This window comes from Coffea arabica, chromosome 11e (assembly GCF_036785885.1).
Source record: "Coffea arabica cultivar ET-39 chromosome 11e, Coffea Arabica ET-39 HiFi, whole genome shotgun sequence".
Taxonomy (NCBI): domain Eukaryota; kingdom Viridiplantae; phylum Streptophyta; class Magnoliopsida; order Gentianales; family Rubiaceae; genus Coffea; species Coffea arabica.
Genome location: NC_092331.1, coordinates 47,351,974 through 47,373,641, shown reverse-complemented (window position 1 = coordinate 47,373,641; position 21,668 = coordinate 47,351,974). Strand labels below are relative to the sequence as shown.

The 21,668-nt window shown below is 36.2% G+C and overlaps 1 protein-coding gene across 1 annotated transcript; it reads right to left on the bottom strand.

Moving 5' to 3' along the window:
* Positions 1-1,139: 1,139 nt before the first annotated feature.
* Positions 1,140-19,790, bottom strand: LOC140021323 (uncharacterized). Its single transcript, XM_072072087.1, has 6 exons — positions 18,885-19,790; positions 17,969-18,823; positions 16,845-17,825; positions 16,146-16,379; positions 15,899-16,053; positions 1,140-1,308 (listed from the first exon to the last, which is right to left on the bottom strand). The coding sequence occupies exons 1-6, from the start codon at positions 19,788-19,790 to the stop codon at positions 1,140-1,142; spliced, it is 3,300 nt and encodes a 1,099-aa protein (XP_071928188.1).
* Positions 19,791-21,668: the final 1,878 nt, after the last annotated feature.

Sequence of the window (21,668 nt, the reverse complement as noted above, 5' to 3'; positions counted from 1 at the left end):
CAACCGCTTCTAGGCCATCTGGGTCCCAACCTCGTAAGAGGCGGGTCCCAATTCAAACCCCCACTCGGTCCCGTTTAGGTCTCTCTAAGAGTATTATATCTTCTGAAAACTGGGAGGAACCTATCACTGACCTTACATAGGGACAAAAGAACCGCTTGACTATCTTATTGCCTCGTCCTTTTGCTCCGTGTAAGTGTTTCCATGCACCAATCCTGGATCATTTGTAAATTGCACGAAAAGTTGAACAGTTGTTCTCGGCTATTGGTTGGCCGCAGTATCTGGTTATTGACTATTTTACATTTGATAAGTTGTATTATGAATTCTACTCTACTTTTGAGTATACCAAAAATAAATTCATCACTTTGGATGAGCAAGGGTGATTAAATTTAGATTAAGAGGTACCCCACAGGATATGTCCATTAATGAGTTTAATCTGATTTTGGGGTTTGTTAGTGAGGATACTATTTCCTCCGGGACGTATATCAACAGTGTGTGTGATTACACTAGACCCTTTTCTGGTGATCACATTGACATATGGAGGGAGTGGTCCACGGACCCTCAACTTTATGATCTGAGTCAGTCCAAGACCTTTTATCTTAAGGATCCGATCTTAAAGATCATCCATAGGTTCTTGGCCTACAATTTCTCGGGCCGGAAGGACGACTCCGGCACCCTGACCAAGGTTAAATTCTATTTCCTTTGGTACATGCGCAACAAGGTACATGTTAACTTTGGGTGTTGGGTGGCCACTCAGATGCAGTCCGTTATTTAGAAGCGGCATAAGCTGGTGATTATGCGGTCGCTCATTACTCACTTGGCTGTTCGGTTGGGATTACTTGACCTCGACAAAGAACACAAATTCACTCTAGCTCGCGCCATTGAGCTCTTGGCCTTGCGTAGCTTGGAGAGGATGGGGGTTATTTGCAAAGTGGAAGATGTATACCATATGACGCCCCCTGGAGATGGCGGTCCGCGACCTCGAGTTCCTTCAACTGTCCCTCCTACTGATTCACCGCCCCACACTGATCAGGCGGATTCGTCCTCCTACCATGCTCCCCCTGCTTAGGATTCCCAATATCGTTTCTTCCAAGATTCTGTCCGTGAACTAGGGGTGCGAGTTGAGGGCCTCGATGACCGTCTTACAGCGTTGCAGGCTTTTGCCCATATTCAGACGAAGAATCAGGCAGCTTTCTTTGCTCATATTGGATTCCAGCCGCCTCATCCTCCTCCCCCTTAATGTCTCGCTGCACCCTCTCGGTAGTCAGGGAAGTTGCACCCCCTTTAACCTTACACTTTATTTTGTCTTTGCTACATTGAGAACAATGTAGGTTTTAGGTGTGGGGGGGTGATTTCTGTTATTTCTTTTTGCTTGGATGGTTTCTATTGTTTCTTTTTGTTTAAAAAAAAAACAACAAAAAACAAACAAAAAATTCAAAAAAATATGTAGTTAGTTGATTTCTTTAGTTCTACAACTGTTAACTGTTAAAGCATGTTGCTATGATAGATTGCATAATCAGGGTGAACGGATATGTGGTCATATATGCTAACTATGCATTTTGATTTTCCTTGGTAATATCATTGAATGTTGAATATGTTGGACTTGACCCATTCTTAAAACTTTTGGGAGCTTTTTAGCCATGCACAAGCACCTTATTCTTGTCTACTTCGTTTGTGTTATTGAGTGGGTATCACACATGATATTGACATTCTAGAACTTGCTATTTTATACATGTCGGCCATATTTTGTTGAACTGAATGCATTTGAAATGATAAGGGCATTTAGGATTTAACCCTCTTTAGCTTTCTACAAATCATGCCTTCGTCGTGTCTCCCAATAGTGAACCAATTTGAGTTTTTATTCGTCGTGTCTCTGTTGTTTCTTCATTAATTCATCTTCCCCAATTCTTTGGTAATTGTATGGATGGAATCAATCAAGTCACGCGAGATTGATACGATGAGTAGCGGGTAGTTTTCTTCTCTACCCAAGGATTAACGCGAAGGCGCAGTCCATAACATCTGTGAAATCTAATCGAACTTTCACTATTTCTTCCAATTTGTTACTATTCGTGCGCTTCCTGGATTAATTGTTCATGGTTATTTTATTAATTGAGTATCAACGGCCGAATATTTAATTTAATCTAATAACCTACTATCACGTTGACTAAATTGAATTCGTAATTATTCGTTTAGTTGATAATTAGTGACAACCACCATAATTGGTTTTATATTGAGAAAACGTAAGATCTAATTTAAATAAACCCTCTTAGCGTGTTTATTGGTTAGAGTTGGATTTTTCTAAATTTAATGCAATTGGATAATTAAATTCCCTACGGTCGTACCTAGGGTTGTTTTCTGGTTAGAGAAGTAGTCAACGGTCGTACCTTGGCTGTTGAAGAAGTAAGGAAAAACTGATTGTCAGAGCGTGTTGTTAGTTATAACCAACCTAGTGATGAATAAATGAAATATCTTTGCCTCAATGATCATTTAATTGGACCATGCCTGAAAAGTTGATCGTTTGGGTAGAATTTTATTAATTATTTTGTTTAGTAAATTGTACTTGTTGAGTTTGCTTTTGAATTTTGTTTATTTTATTTTTATCTTCATTCCCTTAAATATCTCCCAATTTTGTTCTATTGACTTGGAAAGAAACAACTTCCTATCCGTTCCCTGTGGAATCGACCTTACTTGCCATTGTAAACAAATTTAATACTTTTATAGACAATTTTGGTGAATCAAGTAACCCATTGCACACCTAGGGTCCCTGCTCCGGTACTTGGATTTGTTCTATAATTAATTGTGGTGGTAATTAGGACTTTTTAGTAATTATTATTGCACAGGCTCGACACCGGTCACTGATTGAGTAGGCTGGGTATGTATCATATGAAGGGATTGTTCATGACTTGAAATCTCCTTTGGTTATTCTTTTTCAGACTTGGGAGTTGATGTTGTGTAGTTTGAGATGTATAATTTTAGGACTAGCTTGAAATTATAATCACACTTACAACTTATAATTCAGACTTTGGAGCTTTCTTTTGCATCTTCTGTGATGGGACATAATCTGTCTTGTTTTTTAATGAATTGTTATTATTCGTCCTGACATGGTTGGAAAATTTAAGAAAAATGCTGAACAAGCTGAAAAGCGCTCAGCTGAGTTGGAAATTCAAGTCCAAACTCAATAGCAACTTATGCAAAGGCTGGAGAACTGACAAGCTGAAATGTAAAACCAACAAATTGAAATGCATGACCTTCTTAAGGCTTTGAAAGTTGAATTGCAGTCTAGGAAGTAGGGCAATGAGAGTATATCTAGCAATGATAAATGGTAAAATATCATACAAGCATTTGATTTAGCCTCGCTTTTGTCTTTACTAAAATTTGGGGAAACTATTTTACAGGCTTTGTATCAAGAAACTTTAGCAATGAACGCCTCTCCAAACAATTTTACCTTAAAGAAAGGAAATGGAGACTCTGCACAAGAACAAAGCACAGCTTCTTTTGAGAACTAATGTAGAACTTCCCTCATTTGGAGGTAAAAACTTTAAGGCATTCCGTTTAATATAGTTCAAATTTTTCGCGAAAGCAATGGATGCAATGCACATTTTGCTGTCCATGATTGCAATTTGATGTACTGAAAAGTTATTAGGTAATATATGGTTTCACCATAAATACGAAAACAACCTAGTATAGGTTTTTTATTGAGTGATCTTTCTTATGTTTCCATTTTCTACATTCCTTGATTCATGAGGAAGCCAAGAATAGATAAAACAAACTCCTCATTCATGTGGAAAACATTAACACCAAAAAGAAACTAAATTCTTGATCTACTAGGTAATTACATTAAGTATTTAAACGGAACTGGTCAAGGATAGGACAACAATACATCATTAAGTTTTCCAGTCTAAGTATCGGAAGGGTTGCTTTAAGTCTTCTCTAAAGGTAAATCTTGGCTCGTGATTTTTCTTGAAACTGAAAAATATGTGTTTTAACTTTGTGGGTTTTTGGTATAAGCTGATCAAAGAATGGTCTTTAGTCTTTGTGAGGAAGATTAAGGTTGTTGCATGGCCTTTTCTGGATTTTAAGGATGGAAGTTGAGTACTAAAATGGGTTGATTTTGTACTCTGTTTTATGAATTAAAGAGGTTGCTTCTGCTTTGTAGCTGCATGTTTGGTAGTAATCATGTCGGTGGTTAGTGGTTGTACAGTAAATTGAGGACTAGTAGTCAGTTTTGTTTGATTCAATTGGGCCTACAGATGATGTTCATTAGTGCTTTCCATGTATTTGTTGTGAAAGGGTTGTGAAAATTGTAAATGTTCCAAGAACCATTTCTTGTTCTGTTCTTTCTTTTTTTGGTTTTCCTTTTTTTTTTTAGGGGCGGGGGGGTGGGGGAGAGGAGGGTCGGGGGCAGGAGATTGGGTTTATTGGGCTTTGTGGTTGGTATAAGAGGATGAGTGGTGTGATTATGGTTGTTGGCAAGTATGAGGTGGTAATTAATAGATGAAATTAAAGCTTCCAGGTGGGAAACGTTATGATCTTTTCTCTAGCTAATATTTAAGAAGTAAATGCAACTAAAGCTTCATGATTAGCAACTGCTGCACATTTATGTATTAGCTTTATGGGCATTGAGTTGCTAATACTTATTCTGAAAGCTTTTAACTTTATGCATTGATCTGCCTTGTAATTGCCGATATGAAATGCATGTTACTAGTTTTGTTAGCAGTTGACTTTATGTTACTGAGTGGATCCAAAGTTTAGTTTTTCATTGATAGCAGATGATCTTAAGTGTGAGTGGGTTGCAAAATTTCCCCCTGGAAGTGATTATTTCGTGGAATACAGAAAATTTGAACAAATTTAAATCCTTAGAATGGTTCCTAACTTTGAATCAAACAAAATGACATGGCTCGTGGCCTAACCCAGAGTAGTGGAAAAGGGGTTCATGTCTTTACATTATGGCTCTTAGGTCTCATCATGAATGGCTTCGCCTCTGGAATCATGGCAATTTAATTTGATCTTTAGCAAATACATTGTGGCTTTTCTGGAAAGCTCTTGTTAGTATGATGATCTAATGATTCCCACAAACTTTGTGCATAGGTGGAACTAGTTGAAGATTGATAGGTACTTCGTGGTTATGACTGAAGGCTCTCATTTCATTGGAAAGTTTGGAAGCTACTGTTAGTTCTTTCAACTTGTTAGGGATGAGAATCTTTTAGTTTGTGCACAAGAGAGTATTTCAAGTTTGTGTACATGAGAATGTTTTAGTACTTGTTTGGGATTTTAGTACTTGCTATTTTTGTACTTGTTACCGACTTTTAGTTTAACAAATTATATTTGAGTATTGACTTTTTCTTTTAAATTACTATATGCATTCTGCTCTTTGGGATAATTTTACAAGTTCTTTGGGTTTCTGATTGATGGAATGTACAGCAGGAAGCACTACTTGCAGGTTGCTTCCATATAAAAAAAAATATAAAAAAACTCCTGGCAATTAAAAGTGGCAGCATAGCTCAGCTTTTAAAACAATATCTAATGACACATGGGAATGTCGTCCAAAATAATGTAAATTGACTAGGTTAGGTGTCCTTAAAAGCCATATATTAAGACAACTCAAGATGCCTTCTTAGAATTCGATATCCTATTGATGTACTATACCTATCCTGACACTTTTGATTATCACGAGAAGCGATTTTTGTTGGCAGACGGGATGCGATAACAGCATAGTTTTCCTGACACATTTCAATGTTACGAGGCTATCCCCATATTGGAAGGGACGACACTCATCCTAGGTATGAGGAAAGGTAAAATGTCAGGTTAGATGATCTATACTGACACTTTTAAATGCCGGTAAAGGTCATTTTTGTTGTAGTGATAATGTCAGATAAATAAATTTAAAGACAAAATTAGCTTTTTTTAGTCTTGTGGATGAATGCCTGGATTTTAAGAACTTTTCGAAACCAATCGTTGTCTTGTATTATTGGACCTTTCTGCTGAGAACCACCTAATGAGCTTGTGGATATGCTATTCGTGAGAGCTTGTACATATATACTAACACTACATTTGAGAATGAACCAAATTTTTCTTCATATAGTGTGACAGCCCCACCTCCCCCTAAGGCAAACCAAAGGGTTCGGCGGACCGCCTGCCCAACTCTCGCCGGGACGCAGTTGTTCACTTCAACCTCAACCAAAACCAGAATAAGCCCACAAGGGAAAATATAACAACGATCCAAAACTTAAAGCAAAATTATATACATCGCTATCTCAAAAGGAAATACAACATCGAATATACAAAGGTTCTCAATCCACAATACATCCAACCCGTGCCAAGCACTAGGGCGAGAAACATCACAAAATCAGAGATCTAACCTAAGCTAGTCTATACAAAGCTCCCGTCCTGGCTCGCCTTCCCCTGTTACGGAAAATAAAACTAAAGGAATGAGCTAAAACTCAGTGAGGTTCCGATCACATAATCAAACCATCAATCCAATACATTAAACATAGAGTATCAATAATGGAAAGCGATAATAACACATACATTAAAAGGATACGGGCTCACAGGGAGCCATTTGTTCGTTTGTTCGTTCGTTCTCCTGTCATTCCCCTTATTCCTCCTTCATTTGAAAATGCGTTTTTGTAAGTAAAACCCCCGTTCGTTCGTTCATTCGTTTGTTTCGTTCAACCCCTTCCTGGAAATTGGTCAAGCTCCACCAGAATACAAGGTAATACTTGAGTATACCAAACGTTCACACCCAGGGTCACCATATCGCCCGACCAAGACCGTTTCTGGCTCAAGTCGATCGGTAACGAAGAGCAGGGCCCAGTTCAGCCAAGAGGCTTACATCATGCACATGTAACGTTTAATCATTAAATCATTGAAAGTTTTACGTTTCATTTAGGTCGAGCGCGATAAAGTATACACTCGCCTAGAAAACTTATTTTGGAAATTCTTGAAAACACTTAACACATTATCAAACAATAACACAAGTCCTGAAGTCAAAAAAAGATAGCAAACAAGGAACACTCACCTAGTTATGCAAAATAACGTGTAAAATATCCTCCCGGATATTACCCTCAGTCACCGAGAAAACCTAAGATTCAACGAGAAAGAATATTATAGTTCATCTAGCAATTAACAAAACAATGAAGTGAAATCAAAGAAACCCGACTAATTACAAGTAAAACGTATAAAGAGGCCTTTAAAGGTGAAAATAGGGCATTTGGATCGGAAGGTGGAAATAACTAAGAGTTTCACCAACCAAACGTAAAACTAAACTCAAACGGGGTCTAAAATTTTCGGCGAAAAACACTTGAACCTAAGACAAGTCGGAATCCAATTCCATAGGCGGAGAAATACTGTTTTCGGGATTGTTTATGTAGTTCAAAATCAACTCGTATTCAAGTAGCTAGTATAGACTAAATGTCTTGATACAAATCATATGAAAAGGAGGACAACGCCACCTTACTTTCACACTTAAACCCTCACTTAAAAATGGTTCACTTGTGGCCGAGAAAATCCTAAATCATACCTCTATATTTTGGTAAGGAGTAAGTAACCATTTGGAATTTGAAACTAAAGAGGTATCATGTTTTCAAATGGTAGAATGGTCATGATATTCACCAAGCGGTAATATAAGGGTTCAAATAGAAAGTAGCTTCTCGAACACCCTTCGAGAGTACCAAATGTAGTTTTCCATGAAATACGCCCAACTCGACACAAAACACATTTCAAAAACCACTTTAACTCATTTACAAAACAAGAAAATAAACGGACAGCATTTCCCCTAATTTTCTTCACTTTCACCCTACAATAAAAAATCCATTACTCATAGCAATTAACCATTATCACATATATGATTAACAAGCAATAAAACACACTCAATTAGGCGACAATACCCTTCAATCAAAGCCAATTAGAAGCTTAAGAGCCAACTATAAGAAAACCCCCAAATTGAAACCCTAAAATCGGAAATTATCCCCACAAGCGTAAATTTTCCGCAAACGATCGCAATTAACGCATAAAAGTTCCATTTACCACCATTTAGAGCTATCAAATCAAAACCAATCCATGACTATAATATAAAATCGGAAAAATCCCCAATAAATCAGAAAATGGTCCAACTTGACCTAAAACCATGAAATCATCCACAATATAGCATCTTTAACCTTCACAAGCCACCAATATACCATTATTAAAACAAAACAAGAACTTCCTTAGCAACTCACCTTGCAACTCAAAAAAGGTAGGAACTTAAAGCTTTCCCTCCAAAAACAACTCCACTAACACCTTTAATCCCCTTAAGCTATCACTTGTACGGAGGGGTTTGAAAATCCAACGGTGAAATCTCAAGATTCAAGCAAAAATTGAAACTAAGAAATGAAGAGCTTTTCTTTCTTCTCTCAAGGTGTACGGCTGAGCAAGAAGCAAAAATGCAGATATTTTGGGCTAAAAACAGTATAAAAAGAGAAGAAAACAGGCGGTCAAAGTTGGTGGCCGCCTGTGCTACGTCACAATCCGGCCGGAATCTGGCCGGATTTCCGGCCGGATTCAAGGCAGAGGCAAAACACATTTTTTTTTCAAAACCCTTCAACAATCCGGCTGGCAATCCGGCCAAGAACTGGCCGGATTTGCTGCCGGATTTGGCCCTTCAGCTTTGTCACAAAAATTTTCCTCTTTCCGAGTTCGATTGCCGCGCTCAACCGCATTCCCAACACATACACATATATACATATCTCACACACAAAAACACGAAATAACAAAACCTTCCTTTGTTTAAAACAATTGGTTAACAAATTTTCACTTAAAAAGGGGAAATGAGAATAAACCAAAAGGCTGAGAAAATATAAAAGGTTTAGGGTTCTCACATATAGTACCCTAGACCATTTAATGTTGAGCTTGAACCATCTCAGTCTCTCTAACTATTATAAGTTGTAATACAAACTTCGAAGTACCTCATAAGCAACTGCCTATAAATGTATCGCCTGATAATAGTGTACATTAAAATTGAAATGATTAAAATGTATATTCTTCCTTTTAAGGTAAATGATTCTTATGCAATAACAAATTTTCTCTATTGCATAAATTAGTGAAAGTATTGATAGAATTTTGGATATACTTTTTTATATGTATTTAAATATACATATAGACAGACACAAACACATACACATAATGCTGTATTATTTTCTTGAAGTTTCTTTATCTTTTCCCTTTGCTTAATTTTTTTTATAAGAAGCCAATAAAGGTAGATTAATTCTTTAGGAAAACAACAAACAACGAAAATAAATTGTAGTTTTCGTTAACAATAAAAAATTCATATGATAAATTTATAAAAGCTCGTAACAATTTTGTGTCTTAGTTTCAAACCCTTTATACAACATAGAGGTTTGAGGATGACCACAATTAAGGCTTCAGGAGTTCAGGTATTTTGAGTTCTGGTTACTCTAAAATGCAAAGCCATTACATTGTCTTAAGCCAAATTGAAGAATTTTCAAGCAATATTTTGCAAATTTTACATCAAACAGTAGAACGCAGCAATATATAGGAAATGAAATGCAAATTGTTGTATGCCATATTAGACTTAGACAGTGGTCAAGATTCAAGTTTGAAAATATTGTAAATTGTTAGGAAGAAATGCTTTGAGAAAGTCCATCAAAGAACCCAATATATAAGTGAGGAATCCAACTCTAACCCAATATATAAGTGAGGAATCCAACTCTAATCCAAAAGTTTAAACTATTACATTTTAAACCATTACTTATATATTAAGGGCTCTCTTGAATCAATGTAAGACATAATCCTTTATTTATGAATCTAACAAGTCTCCCCCTCACATTAAATTCAAATTTACAAACTCTTCTTCGAACCCACTTTATTACTCAACGCAAATCCACCTTAACACTCAAGATCATGAGTAGTTCCCCTACCAAACCCAAGAAAATTTTCACTGGTCCAACTCCGAAAAGAATCCACTTACTTATGAGTAGTTGTCAAACCCAAGGGAATTTTCACCTATCCAACTCGAGAGAACCCATCAAAAAGCCTAATATGCAAGTCAGGAACTCAACTCTGACCCAAAAGTTTAAACTATTAGATCTTGGATCCTTACATATTAACCGTTATATTTCTATTTCTCGAACCAATGTGGGACATAATTCTTTACTCATAAACCTAACATAAATTATGCTAGGGAGTCCAGTAAATATTTTATTTGTTTTTCATCACTGCTATGACCTTCAATCGATCTTAAATTTAATAACATCCTCATCTTCTTTTCATTACCTTGCTAAACAAATGCTAATTGTTTGCTGTTACACCAAAATATAGAAAGTTTTAGAATTATTTGAAAGATAAGAACGTTATTTGAATTTTAATTTGTCTTCAAAATTGATTTTTATGGATTAATCTTCCCTACTTGACTATATACCATAGCGGACTTGAATATATGTTACATGTACAAAATTTGGAGTCAAATTTAAATCAAAATATGCTGTCATGCATTCAGACCGGCTTAGTGTATTCACTGTCCGTGTTGACCGGATTAACCCAAATTTATACATATAACCGAGTACGCATTTCTTCATAGATTTAGACTATGCTGACTGACCTTATTTGCCTGAATGTCTTATCTTTGTCATTGGTTGAGTGTGTATTGAAGTGCGCTTGTCCTTGGTATTGATTTTCATTTTTTTCATAAATGAAATTGACCAAACAAAGAAGTTTACAGTCACCCAACCTATCACTGATAACACAACTTTTCCAAGTTCCATCGCGACCTAATTTGATGTAAAATTGCCTCTGTCTTTGTCATTGACGAATTGTACATGATGGTAGTGGAATTAAACTATTAAAAACAATGAAATGTAAAGTATATGATTGTGTAGACATGGACAGGAGACTATTGCATAAACAATTCTGAAAGATTCATCATAACTCAGAGTTTTGGGTTAAGGATCTATACAATTATCAACGATTATTATATCCTTCTAAAATGTATGTACTCAACAATAAATATATGAGCTACAACACATCTAGAGTAACAAGAGGTTTTGCCACACAAATCCCAATAGCTTGTAAGAAATTGTTGTTGCTTCACAATTGTTTTTTAAGTTCATAAATTCATTGTGTTAGTACGTACATTTGTTGTGTTAATGCATATATTATAAATTATATTTATGGGTAACAAGTATAGAAGTCTTGTTAGATATTTTAATAAAAAAAATGTCACATGTTTATTTTGCATTCAAACACAATAAAGTACAAATTCTTTAATGAATTTCAGCTACATATTCAATCATTCAAAAGTGTAACTTAAGTCTTTAAAATGAGATTTATTTCTTAATTCATTTAGTGAACTTTTACGGTTATACAATGACTCTAAACCTTTTCAATTTTGTAGCTAAAAATATGAGGTGTTAATTCCTCTTAATGTTGGTATTTTAGTAATCCACATTTCTCATCTTATAAATAGAGGATTCTATCAACCAAATCATACATGTACTTTGCTGTCTCTAGTCTATCTTATACTTTTCTTTCTTTTACTATTATTAGAGTTTTTAAAGCAAAGAACAGTGTTATGTGAGGTTTTTGTCTTACTCCAATAGTGTAGATTGGAATGGACTACAGTGACAAAATGATTGGGTTATTATATTCTGGAGATGACGTGTTGAAACCTACTACATCAGATTACAGTCCATAGGAGCACGAATAGTTTTAAAAAGAGTGATCTAATCCGCGTCTCAACCCATGCTAAACGTACTTTAATGGTATAAATTATTTGCATTTTTATGCAATATTGAGGTATAAGAATTTTTGTTAATTTTCTTGTTGAATTTAATTGAAGAAGTTGTTGTCACTAATATGGCTATTTTAGTTCAGAATCAACAAGTCCTTCACCACATATTTTCATGGAAAGAATAGCATATGTTAGTAGAAACCCCTTTAGCAGAGATTCAATATCAGGTGATGCTGACTGCCATCTTATATTAATATGAGTGTGTGTCAATTTCCATGAGATTATTGCAGTTGCAAATCGCCATGAATGATAATCAGTTTGATAATAAAATTAAGTTTCTAGATCGTGTCCGTAGGTACCCAAAAACTTGTCGAATTGAAAAGGGAAAAAATGATACATAAACTTTGTGTGTGATCCACAAATTCCCACAAGTGAATAGGGTTGATCACAGTAATAAAATCATCAGGAGTATTCTAGAGGTCAAACCCAGAAATGAGTTAATTTTCTCTACAAAATGTAGAGGATTTATTTTTAACTAATTAAGAAGAAGATAGACAATCAAATCTAATAAATAAAGGTGAGAAAACAATTAACAAAGACTAGGGTTTTAGATTTTCATCCAGAGTTAGAATTAATTATCCAGTTAATTTTTGAACATGCCGAGAACAAATCATGCAAAGATACTTTAAATTATCTTTTGATACATCAAAATTGTGCCTAATTAAATCTTACATTTCTCTCGAGATCATATGTATTTAATTAAACTCTTTAAAATCTTAGGTGATTTTAATTACATCATACCAATCCTAACATACCCTCGTGATTAGACTAAGTATGTTTATCTATTTATTGCACGGTTGTATATCCCTTCTCAGTTTAATACAAACTTTAAGAGTATGTTTATGGTAGCCAATGACAAACATATAATTAAATCAAGAGAAAGTCAATAATTTAATTGGAATAAATAATCAAATATCTTTCACAAAACCTTAATCCAAGACACAATTTAGTTTAACATAATCATTGATAAATGCAAGAATTCAAAGAAAAGATACAAATAAGAAGATAAAAATAAAGAAAACTTCTCAATTGCTCTTACTCCGATCTTCGTTTTGATCTTCCTCTTTGATTCCTCCATGCTTCTTCTTTGATCTCTCAAGAAAGGAAGATGTCAAAAGGATGAACTAATGCTACCCTAATGTTTTTAAGCTCTAAAATGTTCTAAATAGCCCCTATTTATAGTTTTCTAAAGTTCTATCCCAAATATGGTAGGATTACCCTTCCTGGAACTGAAACAAGTCACGTTTGGGTGATATTCCGATGACTCCAGTGTGAATTCCGATCTAAACTCCGGTGTCAGAGTTGTTTCAAAGTACAAAACTTGATCAAAACCGAACAAATTTGGTGTAATTTCCAAAATAATAATTGGCGCCTGATATAACGGATCTATATGAAGATCCTGAAGGATCCATCCGTGGACCCTATTTGAAGCCAAATAACTCTATAAAAGAGGCTAAATTAGCTCTTGCATAAGCATAAAAGTTATAGTCCTTTGAATTAATTTTTCAATGCCACAAGAATAATATCATTTGGAGGTCTAGACATTGGCATATGCTCAAAATACTGAGAACTAGTCGCAAGAGGATTGCAGCAAAGATAAATTTCAGTAATTTGAACTTTTAGCTGTGAGAATATGAGAACTAGAATTTTGATTCTCATAAGAATTGTAGATCATTCTATTAACTTCAAAATAAATAACAAAATCATCTTAATCAAATTTTTGTAACTCAAGTTATCACTAAAATACTGAAATATATTATTCCTGCTAATCCTTTTCTCTTCATTTCTTCTGCTACCATTGCTTCTTTGTGCCAAAATTATTTTGTCCGTTTTCTTTTCAATTGAACTCTTCACCTACTAGAACAATATAAGACACTATTAAGTAGTTTCTATTCAAAATAAAGGTCAAATAACATAGTTAACTAGCAACTTATGCATATAAATGTACTACAATTTACTTATATAGTCTATTCAATCTGAAAACATGTGGCTGTGATTTATATTCTACTTGTATATTGTATGTTTAAGCAATAACTCCTTTTTGTTGACTTTCGAGCTGAACAAAATTGCATCAACCAGGTTTGAGATAATATTGTTTTGCCATGCAATAAGGTCAATGCCAAATGGTTTTGGGTTTGAGAATAGATGAATGGTTCTGGGTTATAACTCTTAATATGTGGGCTAATACTCGAGGATATTAAGGGGCTGTTTATTTTGCAATTTCCTAAGCATAGTTGTCTGTCGATTTCTTGGCAGCACTTCTATGATGAAGTCACTTCCTTTAAACAGCAATTTACTTACAAAGTTGTCAGGTGGTTGTGCCTATCTTCTGATACAATTAAGTTGATTACAGATGGTTGTTCGAAGGGGAATCCAGGTCTCAATGGAGGAGGGTGCTGCTTAGGAATGACAATGTTGATTTGTTGCTTGCATTTTCTTCTCATTTTGGAACTGCTACAAGTTTTCAATGAGATACTCGAGCGCTGCTGGTTCGAATTCAACAGTGTATTGTTGTTTACGGGTTCACAAACTTTCAGATTGAACTGGACTCGATGGTTTTAGTTCAAATCCTCAATAAGGCAGATTGTCCATGGAGTATATATCATGAAATACACTAGATTCGTGCATTAAGTTCTCATTTTATTCTAGTTATTCATTGCTTCCGAGAAGCTAATCAAGTTTCTGATATTCTTTACAATGTTGGTGCTTTGGAGGTTTATCAATCTGGTGTGGATCTTCCATTGTTGGGTCGAGGAGCTTATAGATTAGATAGGATAGGTTTGCCTTCAACCTGCCGCGGATCTTCCATTGCTGGCTCGGGGAGCTTATAAATTAGACAGGATAGGTTTGCCTTCAATTTGGAAGTGTTGGTCAAAAACTTTGCAAGGAAGTAGTACTCGTCGTTTCCAGTTTAATTTTGCTTTTTGTTTTGGATATATGGTTTATGTTCTCCTTTTTCTTCATCATTTTAATAATAAATTAGGGGTGGTGTCCCTCCTCCGTGTATGGGATTTGTCATAATAATAATAATAATAATAATAATAATAATAATAATAATAGTAATAATAATTGTAATAATAATAGTAATAGTAGTAATAGTAATAATAATAATAGTAATAGTAGTAATAATAATAGTAATAGTAATAATTATAGTAATAGTAATAATAATAGTAATAGTAATAGTAATAATAATAGTAATAGTAATAATAGTAATAGTAATAATAGTAATAGTAATAATAGTAATAGTAATAATAGTAATAGTAATAGTAATAGTAATAGTAATAGTAATAACAATAATAACAATAATAATAATAATAATAATAATAATAATAATAATTAGTCACATTTGAACAGATAATTCAACTATTCTCTTAAGTGTTAGGATTGGAGAAAAATGAAATTTTCAATTATGGGTGGTACAAATTTATTTATTAATTTAGAAGACTAGCGAATTTTTTTATTTAAGTTCTAATAATGGTGATGATGCATACTTATTTTACTCATCACACCATTGGTTTCACAAAAAGATTAAGTAAAAGTTATTCCCATTCCCTTTATGCAACTTCTTAAAGCAAGTGGTCTCTGCTGGTTCAATATTTATTGGCTTATTCAACTAACACATTTAAAAAAAGAATTGATGCGATAGTAGAAGCGGAGGAACAAAAGGGGTTCATAAACACCCTCCAAACGAGAATCGTTGCACAAACGAAACCGGCCATGAATCAAAGACCCATGAAAACGAGAGGAAACTCTCACAATTGATAAAAACCAACAAATAATATATTTTAATCTATTACTATACAAAAACATGATGAGTCTTTAGTACAAGTGTAAACAAAAATTAATCTTAGTTTGTGTGATACCAATATTACCCTTGACAATAATAAATAGCAGATTACATTGCATTTCTTTAACATTTTTTTTTCAAAAATAAGGATTTTATTGCCTCAAAACAGTTCTTGAGGGGGACATAAGTCTGACCTCAACGATACAAGCCAACTATAAGACACCTACTTACTTAACTCGACGGCGCCGAATAGACGGGTACGATTGCTTATCCAGCCAATATTCGCCTCTCGCTACACGTGGTAAGTCCCTGAAATGTTCATAAATACATACCGACTCAACGAAGGCCCCACATTGGCTAGAACATCCGCTACCTTATTGGCTTCGCGATAGCAATGCTTGAATTGCATACTCCCCTGAGAGAACTTGCGACACTGCTCGATGTCATAACTAATCGTCCACGGGCATTGGTAAACATTCCTCAAAATCTGTATTAGCACTAGCGAATCCGACTCAACCACCAACTGATATAAAAAGTTCCTCTGGGCACACAGACTCAGCCCAAGCACTAACGCTTTGCCTCGGCCTGCAAGCTAATATCAACATCAAAGCAACTAGCGAAAGCGAAGATGAACTTCCCCGAGCAATCCCTAAGAATCTCCCCACCACCACTCAGCCCCGGGTTCCCTTTGGAGCACCCATCTATGTTAAGTTTAAACGTTGCCAGCCCAGGAGGTTGCCAATGAACCAGACGAAACTTAACCACATCAGGGCACTGCTCCACCAATCTCAAGAACTGGGGCCACGATGCGACCTGTTGTAATTCACCAAATTTCATCCAGTAAGCGTCCTTCAAGTTTTGAAAAATAGCTCAACAAATGGATTGGACATCCTTGAAAACCCCTTCAAACACTGCTGAATTCCTCACTTTTCGCAAGTTCCAACACACAAAAACGGGTAGGAGCCGAAAGACAAATTTTATCCTTGCGGACTTAGTAGACATGTACCACCAATTCGCCAAATATACGCTTAAATGCTCCTGCGCCAAGTTAAGACTAGATAGAGACCCGAGAGGCCCAAAATACTTCCAAACTGCTTGTGCGACATCACCCGACATGAAAACGTGCTCTAGCTTTTCAACCGTGGGCTCCACACAGCAAAATCATTTAGACGGTAAATGAACCCAAAATCGGGTTAAAATATCATCCAAAGGCAACCGTCCCCGCAACAATAGCATCATAAAGAAGGAAATTTTTAGAGGAATGTGTTGATGCCAAACCTGCATGAACATGAAGGACGAGGGTTTAGCCTCTCGCACCTCTTGGAAGGCCGAGGATAATGAGAAACTCCCAGAAGATGACGCGGTCCACACCATCCTGTGCACCGAAGAAGGGATTAGCAAGCTCAGCACAACTCGGACTAAATTAGGCGGAAGGACATGAGACAACAAGCGGCTATCCCATGCCCCGCCCACAATAAAGTAATGGAAGGACAAATGATCCTGTACCTCCGCTCGAAGATATAATGCACCTGACCCCGTCCAGTTATCATACCAGAAGTTGCAAAAGCCACTATAAGGTCTCCAAATTATAAACAACTCCGCAAATCCTCTAATATCCAACATGTGGCGCCATGTTGCTGAACTAGGAGACCTCAGGGCAACCTGACAAGGGTGAGTGTCATGACAATATTTGGCTCGCATGAACACAGCCCACAGGGAGAGATTCTGCATAAAAGTCCACCACAACTTGCAGGAGATATCCCTATAAGTGTCATCAATGGAAAGAAATCCAACACCACCCTTCTCTGGTGGGAGACATAAGTCCCTCCACCGCACCCAATGAAACCTCATAGACTCTTCAGTCATCCCCCACAAGAAATTAGCACATACCCTCTCAATCGTATGAAAGATGCTTTTTGGCATTACTCCTGCGGCCAAGAGGTGAATGGGGATACTCGAAAGCACGTGCTTAATCAAAATGATCTTCCCACCCAATGACAAGAGCCGAGTCTTCCAGGAGAGCACTTTTTCAACCATTCGCTGGCACAGATCCGCAAAATAAGATCCCTTGCACCTGCCGGTATACAATGGAAGTCCCAAATATCGAATGGGGAATCCTCTTCTCGAAAATTTAGTAACTCGTTCGATGACACCCTGACGAACCACTGAGACGCTTGGATGAAGCAGGAACCCACTCTTACTAGTGTTCACCAATTGACCCGATGCCCTTTGATACAGCTCTAACACCCGCATAATTTTCTTTAACGAAGAGGCCGACCCATTGGCAAAGATTATAACGTCATCCGCAAAGGCCAAGTGGGATATGGGAGGCAGTGTCTTGGCACTTTATACTGTACAAAATTCGATTGAGAGTATAATAAATTCAACTCTCTTGACAAAACCTCAGCTCCAATAATAAATAAGGCCGGTGACAGGGGATCGCCCTGCCGAAGGCCCCGACTAGACTTGAAGAAACCATACGAAACTCCATTAACAAGCACGGAGAACCAGACATTGGACAACAACTGCCACATCATATCAATAAACCTTTCCCGAAATCCAAAGCGGTGCAAAACCCTAATAATAAACACCCAAGACATCCTATCATATGCCTTCGCCATGTCCAGTTTAAGCATTACATTCCGTCCCCTACACTTTTTTCCAATATCTGTAATCAACTCTTGAGCAAAGAGATAGTTATCCGATAGAGTCCGACCCTGAACAAAACCACTTTGCTGAGGGGAAATAATCCGAGGCAAAATCGGAGTTAACCGACAGACCAAATCCCGCGAGATGACTTTACTCAAAAAATTGCACACACTGATAGGACGAAATTGAGAGAAGGAATGTGGATTGAGGACCTTTGGAATGAGAACAACTGACGTACCTATGACAAATCGAGGAAGTTCGGCTCCACAAAAGAAACTGAGAATCGCTTGATAGACATCAGGACCGACCACCTCCCAAGCAAAGGTAAAGAACTTTCCAGTGAAGCTATCTGGGCCTGCTGCACTATCCTCATCCATAGAGAAGACCACCTTTGTAACCTCGGCGTAAGAAGAGGTCTCTTCCAAACAACTATTATCAATTTCGGAACTCAAGTTGGGAATAACCTGGAGTAATCGGAAATCCGAAGAAGACTCCGCCGAAAACAAGTTGTCAAAAAACTTCACGGCTTCCGCCCCGATTGTGTCATCATCAGTAACCCAAGCGCCGTGGGAGTCCCGAATCCTGTGAACTGTTGGCCGATACCTCCGCTGTTTCACCACTGAATGGAAGAACCTAGAATTATTGTCTCCGTGCTGTTAGCCACTTAACCCTGGCTTTTTGTTTCCAGAATTGTTCCTCTACAGCTAGGACCCTCTGCAATTCATCCTGCACCCATTGCAACTCAACAAAGTTCTCTTCCGAGCTATCTGCCTGCATCTGAAGCTCGGCCCGGGCCACCGCTGCCTCCCCTCTCTTCACATTGAGGAAAACATCTCTAAACATCTCCTTATTCCATTGCTGAATAACTTGAGAAACTCTCTTCAATTTGGTCCATATGTGATAAAACGGAAAGCCGCTGACATCACCTTGCCAAGCCACCTTTACCACATCCAACAAACTATCCTTAGAGGTCCACACGTTAAGGAATCTAAAAGTGCGAGGCTTCTTGTCTAGCCTGGTAAAGAAGGAGAGGAGAAGCGGGGCATGGTATGAGGGCTTCCGTACCAAGTGGGAGACAACCAACGAGGCCGAATCGTTTAAACATGCCATGTTAAGTAATACCCGATCCAGACACTTCCAGAGTCTTGCTCGCCCATGTCTATTATTACACCAAGTGAAGCTGGACCCAGAGAACCCTGCATCGAGCACACCAGTCTCTCCCATAAATTGGGAAAGCTCTAAGCCCTGATATGGCTGAAACGGCTGACCACCCTTCTTCTCATTCGCAAACAAAATAAGGTTAAAATCCCCCACAATATACCATGGCTCGTGACTAGGCTTGTCGCGAAGCAAAGCAGGCCATAGCCTCCTCCTTTCCGCAGCAGTACACTTAGCATGAACAAAGGAGACAATAATAGGACAGGATCGGTGGGGATGACCAAACGAGATGGACAGGTGTTGGTCAGACTCCCCAACAACCATGGAGGTAAAAGGAAATATAAAGAAAACCCATAGGTCCCCTGATGGGTTAGAGATCACATGATCAAAATTCAAATGCACACGAATTGATTCCATGTCTCTTGTCGAGAGTTTAGGCTCACAGATCCCAACCACCGACAATTTGTGTTGCACAATTAATTATTTCAGCCTTCATAAATTTGGAGATTTAGAAACACCCCGAATATTCCAAAAAAGCGCACTAATCATCAGATAAAGCGTGAAAAGAATTTTGAGAATGGTGTTTCACTGACCTGAGCTCTCTATCCGAAGGAAACTTAGCCAGTATGCCACGACCCCGAGCTAGCCGACGTCTCTGCTCCAGTACCCCTAACTGTCTACATTTAGGTGGTCGCTCAAAGTCTGCGAGCACTCTGGTACAGCAGCCTGTGGTCTTAGCAATCGAGGAGACAAACAGCCCGCGCTAATGGGCTCTTCAGGCGAAGTGTCGTTACAAAGAAAATAAGAACAACCAATAATTAATAAGAATTATGCTAACAATTACAAAGAAACATCCCTTAAATTGTGGTGATTCTTGTGAATTAAACCAAAAAAGAACAACCAATTCATTACATTTCATCAATAATTAATATCAACTATGCTAACAACTACAAGAATGAAAAGAATTCCCTTGAGTTATAGTGAATTAAATCGAAAAAGAAGAATAAATTTTATTTATAAATTATAAAAAATATAGTGAAATTTAGTGGTTAATAGCATAAACCAAAAACGATATTAGTTTTTGTGATGCCAAAATTACATTCCTCTCTAATAAATGGAAAAATTGCATTGTATTTCATCATTAATAAATAATATCAAACATGCTAGCAAATGACAACAATGAAAGATTCCTTACTTTTTTTTATTTACCAGAAGAAAGAAGAACAAATTTTATTTACAAATCCAAGTTTTGAGAGTACTACAAACATGAAACAAAACATAATAAATTGGTACTATGAGTTTCTTAAAAGTACCACAAATCTTTTTATTTTTTGGATACAAGTAAATTAAGCCTTAAAAGTACATTTTTAATATGTTTATATTAGTATTGAGTAGAAAACCTTTAATACAAAATATAATGGGAAATGGAGTACCAAGGTAGGCATAGAATTTTATGCTGGGAATTTAATTTTTTAAATTGCAATAAAGATTAAATTTAATGAACTTTATCAATCATATTCTTCTAACAAATAATAGTATTAAGTTACAATCCAATTAAAATAACAATTACAAAAGTGAACATCCCTTTGATTTATGGCAAATTAAGCCAAAAAATATTTTTTTTATATAAAATATCAATTTCAAGGAGTACTTCAAAGGTGAATAAAAATATATCCAAGTTTAGTTTGACTATTATGTAATAAATAATCTTAACATCTTATAATTTTAATCATATAAACTCTATAATCATAAAGTATGTCATCAGTGAGAAATACAAAATAAGTTTCTCTGAATCAAAACATTTCTCTTCAAAGTGTAGCTATTTAAATTTGAACGGTGGGATTTCAATATATTTAGATACTATTATAATTGCAATAGTACTATAGATCATTTTACAATACATCGTTGGCAAAAAGGTAACAATAATTAGAAAATCTCACTAAAACAAATAAACAATTCATAGAATGACTTAAAAGGGAGCAACAAATTATTCAAAAAATTTTAAAAATTAAACTGAAATAGCATAAAAAAAGAACATTTAGGCCATCTAAATTTAATTGAAAGACAAAAATATTGATACTGTTACAAAATAAAAGTGTTCTTGCAACAAAGAATGATTTATTGCTTGTGCATTTATATTGGCTAGGACAAACTAAGTTCAAAAAATATATAAAATAATATCAATATTTAATACCACATTTGTTTGTCTCAATTACATTTGTTTCTTCAAAATAATTGATTTTCTAAAATTTTAAAGGAAAACATCTAAAAGCATCACATTCATGTGCAAAACAC

What these genes read in the sequence shown, in the direction of transcription:
- LOC140021323 (XM_072072087.1), bottom strand. Translation starts at nt 19,790, where the DNA reads ATGGAATCAATTCGTGTGCATTTGAATTTTGATCATGTGATCTCTAAC. An exon ending in CGTCCTTCATGTTCATGCAG is followed by an intron (nt 16,380 to 16,844) that starts GTTTGGCATCAA and finishes GAATTACAACAG; the next exon opens with GTCGCATCGTGGCCCCAGTT. An exon ending in ATATTAGCTTGCAGGCCGAG is followed by an intron (nt 16,054 to 16,145) that starts GCAAAGCGTTAG and finishes GTGCTAATACAG; the next exon opens with ATTTTGAGGAATGTTTACCA.